Source organism: Mus caroli, chromosome 7 (assembly GCF_900094665.2).
Source record: "Mus caroli chromosome 7, CAROLI_EIJ_v1.1, whole genome shotgun sequence".
NCBI lineage: Eukaryota > Metazoa > Chordata > Mammalia > Rodentia > Muridae > Mus > Mus caroli.
In genome coordinates this window covers 121,621,318-121,640,144 of record NC_034576.1, presented here as the reverse complement: position 1 = coordinate 121,640,144, position 18,827 = coordinate 121,621,318, and the positions used below count along the sequence as shown (strand labels likewise).

Genomic DNA, 18,827 nt, shown 5'->3' with positions numbered 1-18,827 from the left:
GAGAGAGAGAGAGAGAGAGAGAGAGAGAGAGAGAGAGAATTATATATATGTGAGGAGGGCCTAAAGTACCATGGCACATGGGTGGAAATCAGAGGACAACTTGTGAAGTTGGTTCTGTTTTGCCACCATATAGGTCCTAGGGACTAAACTTAGGTAGTTAGGCTTGGCAGCAAACACCTTTACTCACTGAGCCATACATCAATTCCCAAATACTTGACTAATAAAAAACATCTAGTATTTCATCATTGCCTACTACAAACCCTGAGCTTATTCTTTGTCCAAGAGGGAAACTGACCAGTATATGGTATCAGAGTCACTGTCAGTGAGGGACTGGCACCTGCATATAGCAAGGACACCCCCCCCCCCAAATGGCAATAAACTTTTTCTTCTATTTTCTCCTGTCATCAGGGTTTGATATTTAACAATAGGTGAGAGAAAGAACTTCAAACTAACCTAAATTTTGTATATCATCGACTTTTAAAGGAACATGGAGCTGTTGGCTAGTAGTTGGATCCACCCATTGATGCTCACAATTCAGTTTTGTCTGAGAGAGGGCTGTGACTGCTCAAGGCACCTTTTTTATTATTGGATATTTCCTTTATTTACATTTCAAATGTTATCCCCTTTCCCAGTTTCACCCCTCCCAGAAACTCCCTATCCCATTACCACTGCCCCTGCTTCTATGAGGGTGTTCCTCCACCCACCCACCCACTCCTGCCTCCCTGCCCTCGATTCCCCCACATTGGGGCATCTATTGAGCCTTCTTAGGACCAAGGACCTCTCCTTCCATTGATGGCTGACAAGGCCATCCTCTGCTACATATGCAGATGGAGCCATGTGTAGTCCTTCATTGGTGGCTTAGTCCCTGGGAGCTCTGGGGGATCTGGTTGGTTGATATTGTTGTTCTTCCTATGGGGTTGCAAACCCCTTCAGCTCCTTCAGTCCTTTCTCTAACTCCTCGATTGGGGACCCGACGCACAGTCCAATGGTTGATTGCGAGCATCCAACTCTATTATTTGTAAGGCTCTGGCAGGGTCTCTCAGGAGACAACTATATCAGGCTCCTTTCAGCAAGCATTTCTTGGCATCCACAATAGTGTTGGAGTTTGGTGGCTGTATCTGGAATGAATTCCTGGTGGGACAGTCTTTGGATGGCCTTTCCTTCAGTCTCTGCTCTACACTTTGTCTCCATATTTGCTCCCATGTGTATTTTGCTCCCCTTTGTAAGAGGGACTGAAGCACCCACACTTTGGTCTTCCTTCTTCTTGAGCTTCATGTGGTCTGTGGGTATTGTTGGAAGCTGACTCTTAGCAGAAAGCAGCTTATCATCTCTGCAGCCATTGTGGACTATTTACTTATTTACCCTGAGGAGAGACTTGTTTTCCTAGCATGATGTTTTTGCAAGAAGCCCACCACAGCTGAACACTCTCTGATAACATCTTGTTTTTCGCTTATACATCCTGGACCTGTGGTTAAGTGTCTCCAGCTTCACTCCCCAGCGAGTGCATCTATACCCATAGTTGTCTTTCAATAAACAAGACTTGAGACTCAGGACTTTTTTTCTTTTTTCTTTTATTAGATATTTTCTTCATTTACATTTCTTTTTTATTAATTTTTATTGGATATTTTCTTTATTTACATTTTAAATGCTACCCCCTTTCCTAGTTTCCTCTCTGACAGTCCCCTGTATCCTACCCCCGCCCTGCTCCCCAACCCACCCACTCCTGCTTCCTGGCCCTGGCATTCCCCTATACTGGGGCATATAATCTTCGAAAGACCAAGGGCCTCTCCTCCCATTGATGGCCAACTAGGTCATCTTCTGCTACATATGCAACTAGAGACACGAGCTCTGGGGGGAGGGGGGAGTACTGGTTAGTTCATATTGTTGTTCCTCCTATAGGGTTGCAGACCCCTTCAGCTCCCTTCAGCTACTTTCTCTAGCTCCTTCATTGGGGGCCCTGTGTTCCATTCAATAGATGACTGTGAACATCCACTTTTGTATTTGCCAGGCACTGGCATAGCCTCACAAAAGAGAGCTATATCAGGGTCCTGTCAGCAAAATCTTGTTGGCATATGCAATAGTGTCTGGGTTTGTTGGTTGTTTATGGGATGGATCCCCAGGTGAGGCAGTCTCTGGATGGTCCTTCCTTCTGTCTCAGCTCCAAACTTTGTCTCTGTAACTCCTTCCATGGGTATTTTGTTCCCCATTCTATGAAGGAATGAAGTAGCCATACTTTGGTCTTCCTTCTTCTTGAGTTTCATGTGTTCTGCAAATTATATATTGGGTATTCTAAGTTTCTGAGCTAATATCCACTTATCAGTGAGTGCATACCTTGTGTGTTCTTTTGTGATTGGGTTACTTCACTCAGGATGATATTTTCTAGTTCCATCCATTTGCCTAGGAATTTCATGAATTCATCATTTTTACTAGCTGAGTAGTACTCCATTATGTAAATGTACCACATTTTCTGTATGCATTCCTCTGTTGAAGGACATCTGGATTCTTTTAAGCTTCTGGCTATTATAATAAGGCTGTTATAAACATAGTGGAGCATGTGTCCTTATTACATGTTGGAGCATCTTCTGGGTATATGCCCAGGAATGGTATAGCTGGGTCCTCGGGTAATACTATATCCAGTTTTCTGAGGAACTGCCAGACTGATCTCCAGAGTGGTTGTATCAGCTTGCAATCTCACCAACAATGGAGGAGTGTTCCTCTTTCTCCACATCCTTGCCAGCATCTGCTGTCACCTGAGTTTTTTATCTTAGCCATTCAACTGGTGTGAGGTGGAATCTCAGGGGTTTTGATTAGCACTTCCCTGTTGACTAAGCATATGTTGACCATTTCTTTAGATGCTTCTTGGTCATTTGATATTCCTCAGTTGAAAATTCTTTGCTTAATTCTGTACCCCATTTTTAAATAGGGTTATTTGATTCTCTGGAGTCTCACTGAGTTCTTTGTATATATTGGATATTAGCCCTCTATCGGATGTAGGATTGGTAAAGATCTTTTCCCAATCTGTTGGTTGCTGTTTTGTCCTATTGACAGTGTCCTTTGCTTTACAGAAACTTTGCAATTTTATGAGGTCCCATGTGTCAATTTTTGATCTTAGAGTATAAAGCCCAAGACATCTTAAGCCCAGTGAACATGCTGTGCTCCTGGGGACATGCCTGGCCCCGGAGACACAGGCTCCTAATCCTGTTGCTCCTGACCATTTTCAGATGTCTCTCTATTGGAGCACAGGCTGGAGTGTGGGGCCAATGACATCAAGATGTCCCTCAGCAAGTGCCAGCTACAGAGTTTGGGCTTTATGAAAGTCTTCATGTACCTGAATGACAGACAATGCTCAGGCTTCAGTGAGAGTGATGATCGAGACTGGATGTCTATAGTGACCCCTGCCAGGGATGGTCCCTGTGGGACAGTATTGAGGGTAAGTCGTTGCTCGTAGAGGCAACAGGGTTGGAGTTCTTGGTGTCTAGTTGAACCCCAAGCCCACCACTTGTATGAGCTTTGAGTGAGTTGTTTGACCTGACTGAATAACTTCACCATGGAGGGATTGTTACTTCTCTAAAGGATATTGAGAGGATTAAATTAATCCACGTGTCACATCTAAGCTTGATCTATAAAGATGGCTGCCCTTTTTACAGATGGGAAAGGTAGGGCTAGGCTGGCAGTGATGGCTTCCAGTCACTAAGGCCATCACTGGGACCAGAGGCAAGCCGGTTTGTGCCCAGGGATCCTGAGAAGAAGCTCACCCCCAGAACCATCTGCAGAGATCAGCCCATAAGTGTTCGTGTGGCTGGTGCCTGGCTTTCTCTTGTCTCCTTCATCCCTGGAAAGAAAGTGGGAAGAAACAAAAGGACAGGTGAAAAGGAAGACATTTTTCGTTTGTTAGGAACAGTGTAAAAAGAAATTAGTGATAGCCTGCATATGATTTTTAGTTCTGAAGAGAAAATCTGCAGTTTTGAAACTAGCCCAGGCTTTGTAGATCCCATGCTCTGCAGGGACATACCCATATCTTAGGGAACAGTGAACCCCCATCCCTTCATCCATGAAGCAGGGATTCAGCATCCTGCTACTTTAGGCCATTGGAAGGGCTGGTGGGGTGATGCAGGAGGAGAATGTAGCTTGGGGTCTAGAACACAATGACTTCTCCTAACGTCACTTCTGTTGTGACACAGAGACAGAGATGGCAGCTTTCCAGGGTCTACAATCTCATTGGCTGTAAAACTCTGCTCAGGGTGTCATATCCCTTTCTCTTACTCCTCTTCCCCCAACACAGAGAAACGAAACCCATGCCACCTACAGCAACACCCTCTACCTGGCAAATGCGATCATCATTCGGGACATCATCATAAGAATGAACTTTGAATGCTCTTACCCTCTGGACATGAAAGTCAGCCTGAAGACCTCCCTACAGCCCATGGTCAGGTGAGGCCATCAAGGACCTCCAGTGCTCCTGAGGGGTCCACCCCACAATCACTGACCCCTTTATCCCCCGAGTCCCTTACTTCTTCAGCCCCTCACCCCTTCACCTCTTCAGCTCCTCAGTCTTTAACTCCTCAGTCCCTCACCCTTCACCCCTTCAGACCCTCAGACCCTTAGCTATGAGATCTTCATTTGCCTTGCCAAATAGGAACTGACTTTGGAGGCTGGAAGGCAGGATTACTTAATGGAGACACCTAGTGAGGAATCCCAGAACCCAGATTCTGACCCAGGCTTTGCCATATATTAATTGGATAGCCTTGGGGAACTTGGATCCACCATCCAACTGTTGCTCCCATTGCCAGGGGGCTTTAATAACATTTTCACTGCCTTTCTTAGGACTATGATATTTTGAAAAGGTGAATAAAATCCTAGTCTCTGCCTTTTCAGAGGGATTGGGTGGCCTTGCTTCTGGAGGGCAAGCTGGACAGTTATATCTCATATTTAGATCTCAGGTTTTATCCTTCTCTGAATTGAAACTATCTGATTAGAGAAGCATTTACAGACCATGCTCTTCAGAGCTGCCTTGTTTGGGTGCAAAAGTAGCTGGAGAGGTGAACCAGAGAAATTCCACCCATTTTGATGAAAAAAAAAAATAGAATTCCATTGCTAAATAAAATTGAAAGTCTTTGAGTGTGGTGAGTCGCAAGCCACTGATGTTCATGTTGAGAAAGAGAACAGTTGCAATCACTAGTGTTTATTGAGCATTTGCTCTATGCTGAACATCATGTTAAAGGCTTTATGGGAAACATCTCATCAGAGTATTACAGTAACCCTAAAACAGTAGTTCTCAACCTCCCTAGTGCTGCAGCCCTTTAATACAGTTCCTCATGTTGTGGTGACACCCCCCCCCAACCATAAAATTATTTTTGTTGCTACTTCATCACTGTAATTTTGCTAGTGTTATCAATAATAATATAAATGTTTTGGGGGATAGAGGTTTGCCAAAAGGGTCATGATTCACAGGTTGAGAACTGCTGCTCTAGAAGGGGCAGACTCAGGGAAGAGTTCTGGGCTGATATGTGTCTGTCATGCTTACTTTGAGCTATTGAATAGAGTGCTACTTGGCTAGACAGTGCCTTGGGGAGATGTAGCCATGTCCTAGGCCTGCCTTTAAGGTGCCAGAGCAACAAGTATGTGACCAAACCTCTTTGGGGGCTCAAGGGAGTCCCAGCCTGTTCTTCATTGTAAGGTGGATCTTTATATTGCTGGGCATGCCTAATGCACCTTATTTTTTATGACACAAACCCCTCTCTCTCCTTTGAGAGATCCTGCAGTGAAATTCCTATCAGCTTGTGTATTTAGATTAAAGCCACCCATTTATAAGGCCCAGTCTCCTGTAGGTACTAAAAGTAATGCCATCATGGATCCCCAGAACTCAAGTCTGTAGGACTCCCAATAGCTCATCTCTTTCTGCCTGTTGAAGGCTGAGACTCAAGAAGTTCAGGCAGGCCCCTCAAGAATGTGTACTATGTTGAAGAATGGTAGCAAGGGGACACCACCAGTACACTGGTCATGATACTCAAGACATGGTCTATAGATCTGTAATACCAGCATCATTGGAGCTTGCTAGAGATGTAGAACCCTCAGTCCCACTGCAGATCTGCTCAGTCGGGGCATGTTTCTTCCCAACACCCCGTTGTGCTCACTGCAATTTGCTAAGCTGTGGTGAGGGTTTCGGCGCTGCCACTGAATAAAAATGCCAGATAACTGCAAGGAACCAACCAAGATGGCTGACCAGAAAGAGTACCCATCTGTGAATGTTCTCATCTTAGTCCTCTTAAAAGCTCTTCTTTCTCTACAGTTCCCTGAACATCAGCTTGGGTGGGACAGGCAAGTTCACCGTGCGGATGGCATTGTTCCAGAGCCCTACCTACACACAGCCCCACCAAGGTCCTTCTGTGATGCTGTCCACTGATGCTTTTCTGTATGTGGGCACCATGCTGGATGGGGGTGACTTGTCCCGGTTTGTACTGCTAATGACCAACTGCTATGCCACACCCAGTAGCAACTCCACAGACCCTGTGAAATACTTCATTATCCAGGACAGGTAAAGCAGTTGGACCTATCTGTGGGCTCAGGGATGGGGTCTAGGGAGATGCCTTTACAATTAATGGGGGGAAAATATCTTTATGATCCTGTAGTTTAAATTTAGCATCCTGACCCACCCCAAAGACAGGCAAAGGGCTTGTAGGCTTGAGAATGCAGGGACCTACCTATGCTATCCATTAGTTTTTAGGTGCTAATTCATTAGGATTCTCCCTAGATCTTATTATGTGATGAATCATTAAATATGTTTTTGCAAGTATATAAAGCACATGTCAAATGTTTTTTTAAAAACATTTTAAGAGGTGCTCTTTGATTTAGCTGTTTTTTCTTTGTATTCTTGAAATATCTTGTTTTATGCAATAGAAGATTATATTTGGAGAGGGTTCCATACATTCATTGGAGGGTCAAATGGGCATTCATGACTGACTCAGAAAATATAAGGAACCTGATGGAAAGGCAGGCTCAGAGCAGCAGGCAGAGAGGACCTGACTAGAAAGAGTAGAGAGTGGTCAGCTAAGAAGCAGCTTAAACCCTGAGGGTGCAGGTGTGCTGTCCCTTTCCATAAGATGCATTCATTAAACAGATATTTTGAAAGTTTGCTGATTACCAGGTGTTGTGGTTACCCTGGTGAGGAGAAGAATTGAAGCCCTTTATGCTCCCACAGCTTAAATTCTGAAGGCAAGATGGACAACTGAATGAATGTGTGCAGACTGTTGGGGAGAAAAGACCTCTTGAATGAATGAATTGGGGGAGGGAGAGGCATCTCTGCCTATGTTGCAGGCAGGAAGGTATTCCGGAGAGGCCTTGACTTATTCTCTCCTGAGGGTGGTGGTCCTTAGAGTCCACCTGATTACCTAGAAGAAAACTGCTCAGTTGGGTGTTCACCCAATTTCCACCCTCTGTTTAGAATATCCCTCTGTAACAAAATAGAAGTCTGTTCTACAATTTCATGATAGTAAGAGTGTCCCACTAACATCTGATAGCTCTCATGTTTGACAACTTTGTTCTCACTTGTAAGATCTCTTCTGTTCATATGACAAGTGATACAAAGTGATTGTCGTGTGTGTTCATGGTCAAAATGTATACAGGAGTGTGTCATAAGAAAAAAGATGAAGTAAACAACAATACAGATGTTGGGACACACAGGCAACAATGTTGACATGATCTTGACAGGGCCTTAGAAGGATATGAGTTCCATCCTTGGCTTTTTCCACTTTCTTGCTCCATGTGCAAGTCAGCTCATGTACTCTGATCTTTGTTTTCTCATATGCCACATGGGGATAAATAACACATTCTCTGCAGAAATCTCTAAAGTTACTTTTCATGAGTATAAAATTGTGGCAAGTATGTTCTGAAAAAAGCAGGAAGAAATATAATGTGCATTTGTGTCTCTGTGAGTGTATGAGGAAGCTGGTCTGAGCACTATGAGTCATGAAGAAGTGTTGTGTTACAACATCACAAGACAGGAGGCAAATTGAGGACACTAAAGGTAACCAGAGAGGACACTAGGATATCTGCTTGGGTTGAGGATTTGGGGCTGCCATGGGGCTGGGTTGAATATGGATTTCCCTTTTGGAATGGGATTCTAACCCGGTCCACAGGTCAGTCAACGGAGAGAGAGAGAGAGTGGGGACTGAGGGGCAAGAAACTCAAAGAATAGAAACAAAACAGGCTATCTGCTCAAGTCTCAAGTCTCGAGTCTCATTTATTGGAAGGCAGATATGGGTATATATGCACACACTGGGAAGTTCAGTTAGAGACACTTAACCACAGGTCCAGGATAGGAGGAAAACAAGATGTTATCAGAGTGTGTTCAGCTGTGGTGGGCTTGTTGCAAAAACATCATGCTAGGAAAACAAGTCTCTCATCAGGGTGGAAAAGTACCACCTGTAAGTAAATAGCCCGAGATGGCTGCAGAGATTATAGCCACTTTCTTCTGAGTCAGCTCCTAACAGACTATTGCTTAATTGCAAGTCATTGCTGCTGCTGCTGCTGCTTCTTCTTCTTCTTCTTCTTCTTCTTCTTCTTCTTCTTCTTCTTCTTCTTCTTCTTCTTCTTCTTCTTCTTCTTTTCTTCTTCTTCTTCTATTTCTTTTTATTTCTTCTTTCTCTTCTTCCTCTTCCTCCTCTCCCTCTTCCTCATCCTCTTCCTACTCCCCCCTCCTCCTCTTTTCTTTTCCCTCTCCCTTCTTCTTCCTTCATTTTCTTCCTCTTCCTCTTCCCTCTCCTCCTTCTTTTTTGCAAGTAGAGTTCGGGATGCTAGGATTGGATCTGATTTATAGTTGTTATCTAATACAGAATGAATGCCACCCTGAACAATCCTTTCTTGGTTCTTTGATTTGACATTCTAGCTTTCTTCTAAATTATCTTTGAACTAACATGAAATGGAACAGGGGTACCCACTTCACCTGCCCAGAATGGCCAGTACACATGTGAACTTCTGGGTGCCATTGCATGCACTGAAGTTGTGTGCACATACTTATGTTGGCTCAGGAGCTGGCAAAACTCCCTGGTTTCTGCTGAACAGGCATGAATTCAATAGCATAAAATAGACAATGATTCTTGAATATATTTCCTTGGCAATAATAAAATTCTGACTTCTGTATTGTTCCAACTCTGTGGTTGAAGACTTTTTATCAATTTTTCTAGCCCCAAAGATACTGTGGCCACACTCTGTTCTAAGCACTTTACAAAAAAAAAAAATAACTGTTAGTTCTCACAATTACTCTTGACATGGACTATAATTATTACTCCTAAATGCCTATGGAGAAATTGAGGCACAGAGAAGTTTAATGGGCTGTTCCAAGTCACACAGCTAACAGGTAAAGATGTAGTATTAAAACCCAGTTGGCTTAACCGACTCTATTGTATCATCCCCCATTCAGTTGTCCACATACAGAAGACACAACCATTCAGGTGACAGAGAATGGCGAGTCATCTCAGGCCCGATTTTCTGTTCAGATGTTCCGGTTTGCAGGAAACTACGACCTTGTCTACCTTCACTGCGAGGTGTACCTATGTGACTCTACGAGTGAACAGTGTAAACCTGTGAGTCATAAGCCCTTCATAACAGCCCACTTGGATGCCTATCTCTATCATCAAGACATTTGGCCACAGGCATAAATGAAGACATGAATTTGTGATGCTTTTCTATCTTAACCTAAGGGCACAGAGCTGCAAGACAGAGTGGGTAGGGCCAGTCAGGACACATGGTCTACCTGACACTTAGGAAGCAGTGACTATCTCAAGGTTCTTGGCTGATAAACTGACCTTATTTGCAAGCTGCAAGCATATCTGTCAATAAGAGGAGCTAAGCCTTCAGCATTATGTGCAACTCAGGTGTTTTAAAGTATTCAAGTTTCACAGAAATTTACCAGTAGTTGCTCACTTTCTCAATTGGAAAAACTCAAAGAGCTTAAGTGACTTGCCCTCAATAAGCTGTCAGGCTGGGATGTGATCTCCTATCTCCTGTATGAGGCAAAAGGATGCTCTTTTGACCTAGCTGCCCACATCTCATGCCAGGATCACATTCTACCTTCCTCTCCATACTTGAGTGATTTTCTGTCATTTTTTCCCCACAGACCTGCTCTAGTACTAGATTTCGAAGTGGGAACTTCATAGATCAGACCCGTGTCCTGAACTTGGGTCCCATAACACGACAAGGTGAGAGATCTACTCTTCCATCATGCCTCTGAATTGGGGAAGAGGCAAGGTGGCATAGCCTAGCTTCTTGGGTCTTACTGGGAACTGAAGAATGAGCATCAGTAGATTCTCTGGGTATAAGATGGGCTATCTGCTGCCTTGCTCTTTTACCAATTGTAGAGGATTCATTCATTCAGTCATTACAGAGACATGCTTTGGTGCTTCCCGTGGTTTACTATCTTGTGATAAGCAAAGCAGATCCGTTGCCTTGGATCTTTTGATTCGTAGGGGGAATGACATCATTTAGACGTGTAGAATTGCATCTGCCTTTGTGCAGAAAGAACATGTACACAGAGTTTGGAGCTGTTCTGACTAAGGAACCAGACCCAGTCTTGGTGATGGGGAAAGACAAAGGAGAAACTGACCTGTTAGGAGAACTGAGGGAAGCTAGGCCAGTGGTGTTGGATAAACTCTCGTAGGTGGGGCTATCCCTGAGGGGCCTTGTAGATCATGATATGTTTGAAGCCATTCTTCTGAGGTCAATGGGGCTCTCTCTAGAACGATCTAGTTCAGGGGAAAGGTGTGGTCAGATTTTGGTTTCAGAAAGATGACCTTGGCTATGCAGGTGGAGGGAAGCTTATCTCAGTTTCCTTGAAGGTCACACACCTCACTTCTCATGTTTCTCATCTTTCTGTTTCACCCAAAGGTGTCCAGGCCTCAGTGTCCAAGGCTGCTTCCAGCAACTTGAGTAAGTTTAGGTTCTTTCTGTACAGTTACCTGCCCCATGATATCACTCTGTGGTTTCTATGTGGGGGTCTGAGTAGACTGGAAGGCATAATCTTAAGAGCCTGAACGGCCACGAAGTGCTTTGTCTTGTAAATGTATAGACATTGGTCTGTATGCATGTATACACTGGTGTTGTCTCACAGTAGTATGCAGAAACAAAGGGATAACCCAACATCCTGAGAGACTGCAGTGTCCAGGTATATTTGCACACATGCTTGTATCTCTATGATATCACACACATTTATATCTGTATGCATACTTGTATGTATCTGCATAGACACAGATCACACACTACTATCGGCACAAGCATACTCATATATGTATGCACAAAGAACACATACTCATATCTGCACACAGATAACACACATATCTGTACACAAACTGTTGATACTCATATGCCCACAGATCACACACATTCACATCATCACACAAATTCAAGGGCATACAGGGCACACATACTCACATCTGTATATGAATCACAAGTGTTCATATCTGCACACACTCGTATCTGTGTACAAACCATACATGCTCAAATCCTCATGCAGATTGTACACACTCATATCTGCATATAGACCAGGCACACTCATATTTGTACACACATCACAATATTCATATATGCACATACAGATCATGTGTGTTTGTGTCTTTTTACACAGATGTGCACACAGCTGCAGTTGCATGCATACGTGCATGCATGCATGTTTGCTGCTCAAGCAACCATGTATATTTATTGCAAGCTTGTTCCCCAAGGACATGAACATCCACCCTGCCCTTTTCTTGGCACTTCCTGAAGCTGAGGGTCATCTCTAACACCCTCAGAGGCTGTTCCAGGTTACAAATATTTGCTGAGGGCCACTATTTGCCAGCTGAGCCAGACAAACAGTCCTCAGACTACAAAACCCAGAAACTGGTGATATTTTTGTGGCCTTTCTCTTATGCCTGCTGCCTTAATTTGACATTTCAGACAAAAACTGAATACACATAACCAATGCCTTTCTTGGCTTGTGGAACCTGGATCTAAGAGAGCTGTTACACAGACCTGGTGCTTATCATACGTTCTGTACCACTGAGCTCAGAGCTGGAAGGTCGTGGTGCTCCTATGACTTAGGCTTGTCCTCGGTGACTAGCCTCCAGGGTCTCTGGGATGGTTGAGCATTTTAGGTACTAGAAGAGAGTCCACACCAAATATTCAGGAGAAACTACTGCCATTTTCAAACCAGCCCACATGGAATGGAATCTTTATCTATTCTCCCACCCAAAGCAGACACCTTCTCCTAATCGCCTAGTCAGAGATGGTAGTCTTCCTTCTTGGCTATTCTGTAGGAAAGTGTTGTATGTTATACTGCACAAAAGCAGACCAGCATCAGCCATGTCCCTGTATTTGTTTACCTTTTAGGGCTCCTGAGCATCTGGCTGCTGCTGTTTCCCTCAGCCACTTTGATCTTCATGGTTCAATGATGGAAAGCAGAAAACCTGGTGTGGCTCCCAGCTCACTTCCTGCTGGCCAGGAGTGGGGATGCAAGCTGGTTATCAGCCAGGGGAGAGGGAGCTCACACTGCCTCCAGCTTGCACATACTCTTTCTTTAATCCTCACCATCAAAAACAAGTTGGTACCTTTCAGTGCTGTTCTTCCTTCAAATGTGATATGTACGAAACCCCTGTCTCCTTAAGGAATGTGGCAACATCATAAGTTTAAAGTATCAGCTTTTGGAGTCATTAATTCAAGTCATTACAGAACACACAGTTGCTGTGAGCACTGTCTCTTGTGCTGGGCATTACATGGTGGGGATAAAACAGATCCTTTTTCTATCTTTATGGACTTCACAGATGCTCTAAGAAACTAGGCTCAATGCATGTTCTGCTATGTGATCTAAGATGAGACACACAATGTATATGAACTTCACCTGTCTATCCATTCCTGTCTACATCCATCCTTTCACTCAATAAACATTTGCCAAGTCACTAATGTGCTAGTTACTAAAATATGCTGGAGATATAGCAGTGAACATAGGCAGTGAGCAATTCTGAAAGCTGGCAGAGTCTTTAGCAGACAACAGGAGCTGGCTGATTCTTTGCCATGGGGGTAACCCTGATGCCCTCATAGGACACATTTGGTTTTTCAGAAATGCATTTTGAGGGGTCCACATGTTCTAGGCTTATACTGGGTGCTAAGAAACATTGGCAGATAAAACAGAGCCAGTCTGTGCCTTATAGATCTCAGGTCTTAAGGAAGAGATGTAGAAGCAATGGCAGGTATCGTATGCCTCCTTGGGACTCTTGTTCACTGGGCTTTTACTTGCCAGTCCTAAAAGTGTAGGCCTTTTCTCAATCCTCAGCAGCAGGGGAGAGCATACCCATTCCCCTTTCATTGGCAGAGAGTCATTGTGAGCCTTCATCCATGAACAGGAACCAGATACCCAGCGATCTCAGAAATCTCCAGAGAAAAGGTTACCAATGCTGATGGGAACTCTTTTCTCTGACCCAGCTGTTCCCTGGCCTCCCATCAGATACCAGGGAAAGTCACACTTTCAAGTCTGAAGCAAGGGCTGCTGGGACAGTGTGTCTTATGCTAAGAGCTCTTATCACACCCAGACATACACAGAACACGCAGGCCTCTTACTGTTATACAAGAGCTGTGCAGGTGGACCTTAGGCTGGTCCAATGCTGCCCCATCCACAATTAGTCTGTGGTCAGCTTGTACTGAGTGACTCCAGACAGTATGGTCTATGTTGTGACTTGGGAGCAGCAGCTCCCAAAGAGAAGAAGGTCTAGGCCATGGGAAACAGGAGCAGCAGCTAAAGACAAAATCTGGATGGGGGAGGGGGCGGAGGAGAAAGGTCACAATGACATCTTTGCCCCTTGTCTTTTCCTTACTTGTTTTTTATCTGCCAGTTATACATCTCAATGTATCTCTTAGATATTCTGGGCACAAATTAAATACCAGATAGTTTTACAGTAATGAGGAAATAGGAAATTACCTAAATAGAGCCATTTGGTAAGGAAGATACTTTGAAATAATAACCATGAAATGTGACAAGGGGTGACAATAACTGGGGAGAAGAAAAAGGGCAAGGGCCGAGTAAGAGTATAACTGGAGTATTGTCTCACATAGAGTGACAGGGGACAGCCTCTCTGACAAGCAGAGGCTGAGAGAACAAAGGACTGAACCTTTGACTGGGACAAGTAGCTGGAACAGCAGGTGCCAATATACTGAACCTTGTGTCTTTCCACCAAGGCTGACCAACACCTGCACACTGAAAGCATGACTCATGAGAGGAGGCCTACCCTATACATTTGTTTTTACCCATTCATTTATTAAGCAAATGCTTTCTCAGTGAAGATCAAAATTCCTGTTCACAAAACGCCTGAAGACTCAATGGGCAGATTAATTATCAGGCAAGCGAGTGTGATTTGAGTTGTCTTTGAGAGGCCTGGGAACAGAACAGAGGGTCAGACAGGATGTAGGTTAGAGAAGGCTTCCTGGCAGAGGTGGTGAACATGAGGCAGTCTGGACAAGGGAAAGATTATACAAGCATTTGGGATGAGAAAGAGCCTGGAGAATCTGGCACTGGCTGAAAGCAGAGCTGGTACAGTGAAGTAAGAGAAGAAGTGGGAAGTGTAAAAAAAGATCAGATTCCTGGGGGAACAGAGTGCTGGGCCGAAGAATCACATGGGATACAGGAAAAACTGCAGAAACAAGGGGACCAGAATGAAAGCATGGAGACCCATAACCAGTACCCAAATTACCCTCTCATACTACGGTGACCTGAGCTTGAATTGGTGAAGTAAAAATGAAGAGGGCATTCAAGACATTTGAAATGTAGGAAGTCAAGGTGTAGAGCTTCCTAGAATTGAGGCCTGAGGAGGAAAGGAGAGTCAAGCCTCCACCTTGGAAGACTCGGGAGCAGTGCTACAACTGAACAAGGTGGATGATAGACATGAGGGGAGTGGAGTCGAGTCAGGGGAGCTGATGAGTTCAGATTGGAAGCTGTTGAGTTTGAGGGACCCTCAAGTGTCTGAACCCAGGAAAAGAAGCCAAACAGAAACTGGGGACTGGCTATGAAGCTCAGGAGAGTCACCCAAGCTGGGGCTCAGCCTATGGGTGAATTTGAAATTCTGTGCTAAAGTTTGAATCTGCAATGGTCTTCACAGGTCCCTCTTTCCAACATATGTGTCCCAGATGCTGGTATTATCTGAGATGCCATGGAGCCTCTAAGAAGTGGGGTGCAGTTGGCAGAAGTAGGTCACTTGAGGGCAGACCTTTCTAAGTTAGGCCTGATCTCACTTCCTGTCTTGCTCTCTACTTCCTGGTTTTTCATGATGTGAATAAACTCCCTCTACCACAGACTGGACTGTACACTATGGTTTCTGCCATGATGGACTGAAGCCCTCTGTCCTGGTTGGTTTTCTGTCAGCTTGATACAAGCTAGATTGAGTTATCAAGGAAGAGGAACATCAGCTGAGAAAAATGCCTCTGTAGCATTGGCTGGGAGAGGGGAGTCCATTGTGTCTGTGAGTAGAGCCCCTGTCAAGTCAACTACACCCCAGGAGAGACTTATACTTCCAAGAATATTTGGGCAATAGAAATTGGCCTCAGAGGAAAAATTAGACACCAAGTTGAGTGCACATGGGACATTGGGGTTAGATATTGGAAGACTTGGAGAAGGGTCAGAATCTGAGCAAACCTTTAAAGCTGTTCTCACAGTTCTATACTGGCCAGTGCCTAGACTAGTCTACTTGTTTTAAAGACTCAGAGGAGAGGCTACCCTGGTGCTGATATTGTTCGAAAGCCTTGGACATCTCTTTTCATCCCTTTCTAAGCATTCCCCTGAAAATTGGGTAAACTCTGTGTGCCAAGAACAAGGGGCTCTCAGACCTCCTCCCTTCTTTCCTGCACATCCCCTGGCCCCACGAGTCAAGCAGAAGTGTTCTGATGCAATTAGCTAGGAGCAGGAATTGAATTGGATATCTACTGAGCAAACAAGCTCATTTGGTTTCTGTCTACTTTGCTTTGGCCATTTTCGCTTCCTTCTTATTAGTGTTTGCTCTGTGGGAACAGGCATGACATTGGCTTTGTGGGTTTACTGGAGGATCCGATGTGAGAAAGTAATGATCAAGGGTATTGACTGTGCCTGATACAGCCAACCTTAAGTACATATTGCAGTTGCTTACGGAGAAACATCCGTGTGAAACAGCACCTTCTGGAAGAGTTTCCATGCCGGTGGCACAAAAGACCTTCTTTCACTACCCTTGATGGTCAATGGCTTATCTTACCTGTGTTCATCAAGTCCTAGTGCCTGGGAACCTAGTGCCAGTCCTACCTCAGCACCAATCATGAAGAGCCACATGGGTGGGGAGTGTCAGTATAAAGGAGTCAGGCAGCAGGTTATGTTCCCACACTGGGCAGGGGAGGAAGGATACTCTGGGTTCTTCTCTTACGGTAACTCCTGCTCCAAAGCCCAGGAAGATTTAGTCTCCCTTGCAGGTGAGTTTAACCTTCTTTGTGTACTGGACTTACCAGGGCTATCTGCAAACTTTCTGAACCCAGAAGTGACTCTGGACCTTAACTCTTGTCAATTGTTCCTCAGCTCAGTTAGTTCATAATCCAAGTCACCTGCTGGATAGTCCAAGGTGTCCACTTGGGTTGGCATCTCTAAAAGCTTAGTCCTGGTTACTCCTCTGTCTCTGTTCTCTCATAATGTATTCATGATACTCCATCAGAAACAGGTTTGCAGTCCCAAGTTATATCTTTTAGAGGCTGCAAGAAACCATCCAGAGGTCCCCTTTCGGGGCACAGAAGGGTAAATGTCACTGAAGTCAGCAGACATTTTTGTCTTTCTATTTCTTGTTTAATTCTTTGCTTGCTTATTCCTTCATTAATTATTTCGTCATGTAATTGTTTTTAAACTGGGAAGCCAGTGTATGCCCTCTTCTGTACAGAATGAAAGGGGCTTAGAATTCAGCCTAACATAATGCTACACTTGTGAAATCTCAGAGGGTCTTAGCAGAACCTGATGCACATATATAATCAAGATAGAACTCTCCTCCCTAGGTACCAATAATTACTAGAATTCTTGCCTTCAATTTCCAGAGAGTGTCTTCTGCCACCTGTCAGGGACTTTGCAAATACTGCTCTTGGACACTCCGCAGCACTGACCCCCCTTTTGCTAGCTTGCTATGGATTTCTTCTTGGAAAGCCCCTATTCCCATCCCATTCCATTTCTGTATGTCATGCCAATAGTCTGGGTTCTGAGAACCTGGACCTATTGCCATATGTTGGTCATGTATGTCCATATTTGCAGAGACACAGCTGTATAAATTTTGTTTGGATTATATACTCCTTTCTTTCTTTTTTTAATTAGATATTTTCTTTATTTACATTTCAAATATTATCCCCTTTCCTAGTTTCCCCACCAAAAATTCCCTCTCCTTCCCCCTTCCCTCCCCCCTCCCCCTCCCCCTGCTCCCCAACCCACCCACTCCCATTCCTGATCCTGGCATTCCCCTATATTGGGACAAAGAAACCTTCACAGGAGCAAGAGCCTCTCCTCCCATTGATGACTAACTAGGCCATCCTCTGCTACAGATATAGCATAGTGGTATAGTTCCAAGGAACTCTGGGGGTACTGGTTAGTTCATATTGATATTCCTTCCATGGGGCTTCAGTCCCCTTCATCTCCCTAGGTACTTTCTCTGGCTCCTTCATTGGGGACCTTGTGCTCCGTCCAATGGATGATTGTGAGCATCTACTTCTGTATTTGCCGGGCACTGGCAGAGCCTCGCAGGAGACAGCTATATCAGGCTCCTGTCAGCAAGCTCTTGTTGGCATCTGCCTAGTTTCTGGTTTTGGTGGTTGTTTATGGGGTGGATCCCCAAGTGGGGCAGTCTCTGGATGGTTGTTCCTTCAGGCTCTGCTCCTAACTTTATCTCTGTAACTCCTTCCATGGGTATTTTGTTCCCCCATTCTAAGAAGGAGCGAAGTGTCCACACTTTGGTCTTCCTTCTTCTTGAGTTTCATGTGGTTTGCAAATTGTATCTTGGGTATTATAAGTTTCTGGGCTAATATCCACTTATCAGTGAATGCATATCATGTGTGTTCTTTTGTGATTGGGTTACCTCACTCAGGATGATATCCTCCAGATACATCCATTTACCTAACAAAACTTCTTCATCAACAAAATGGGAATCATAACAATACCTCCCTATGGCATGGTTCAGAGACCTAAGTGAGACAAATTATGAAAAGGGCCTCAAGCAAATAGGGTCACATGATAGGTGCTGAACCAATATGAGTTTCAACCTTACCCAGGGGCTAAAGGTTTGTTAGCTTGACCTGATGGGAGCCTTTCCTTTTCTATAGATTTATGGAGAATCTGCAGGCTGCAGAGTAACCTGCAAGCCTCACTTTATGAAAAGGATGGTGGGTTGTGAGCTGCTGTGGCTGGCTGCAGCCTCCTGCGTTCTGACACTGGTTTCTCCATCTACAATACATCAAGGTGAGTGTCTGCTCACCAGGGATCTTAGATGCTCCATGAGACCTAAGGAGAGAGCAGAGGAAGGGAGGAGAAAAGGCTGATCAGCTGGTTCCAGAAACAGAGAATTGGAAACAAAGACTAGAGAGCAAGGGACTCATGGAGCTCTCAGAGCCTGAAAAGGAAGGAGGGCCAGTGTAGTCCCTTCCACGAGGTGATTTGAGAGCACAGACTGAAACATAAGAGAGATAGTTCTGCCACATGCTTCACCCTTCTATATCAAGTTATTCATCTGTGAAAAAAAAGTGCTAGATTTAACAATCTCTCTACCTTCCAGATATTCTCTCTCTCTCTCTCTCTCTCTCTCTCTCTCTCTCTCTCTCTCTCTCTCTCT

The 18,827-nt window shown here is 44.5% G+C and overlaps 2 protein-coding genes across 2 annotated transcripts in view; both read left to right on the top strand.

Moving 5' to 3' along the window:
- Umod (uromodulin) overlaps positions 1–12,923 on the top strand; it is a 16,498-nt gene extending 3,575 nt beyond the window's left edge. The window contains exons 5-11 of the mRNA XM_029479678.1: positions 3,222–3,430; positions 4,283–4,431; positions 6,290–6,535; positions 9,419–9,581; positions 10,115–10,196; positions 10,882–10,923; positions 12,358–12,923. Of these exons, the coding sequence (XP_029335538.1) occupies positions 3,222–3,430; positions 4,283–4,431; positions 6,290–6,535; positions 9,419–9,581; positions 10,115–10,196; positions 10,882–10,923; positions 12,358–12,419 (953 nt within the window). The 3' untranslated portion in view covers positions 12,420–12,923. The remainder of the gene's footprint in view (positions 1–3,221; positions 3,431–4,282; positions 4,432–6,289; positions 6,536–9,418; positions 9,582–10,114; positions 10,197–10,881; positions 10,924–12,357) is intronic.
- Positions 12,924–13,029: 106 nt separating this feature from the next.
- The window catches only part of Gp2 (glycoprotein 2), a 19,756-nt gene continuing 13,958 nt past the window's right edge, over positions 13,030–18,827 (top strand). The window contains exons 1-2 of the mRNA XM_021168545.2: positions 13,030–16,446; positions 18,322–18,457. Of these exons, the coding sequence (XP_021024204.1) occupies positions 18,370–18,457 (88 nt within the window). The 5' untranslated portion in view covers positions 13,030–16,446; positions 18,322–18,369. The remainder of the gene's footprint in view (positions 16,447–18,321; positions 18,458–18,827) is intronic.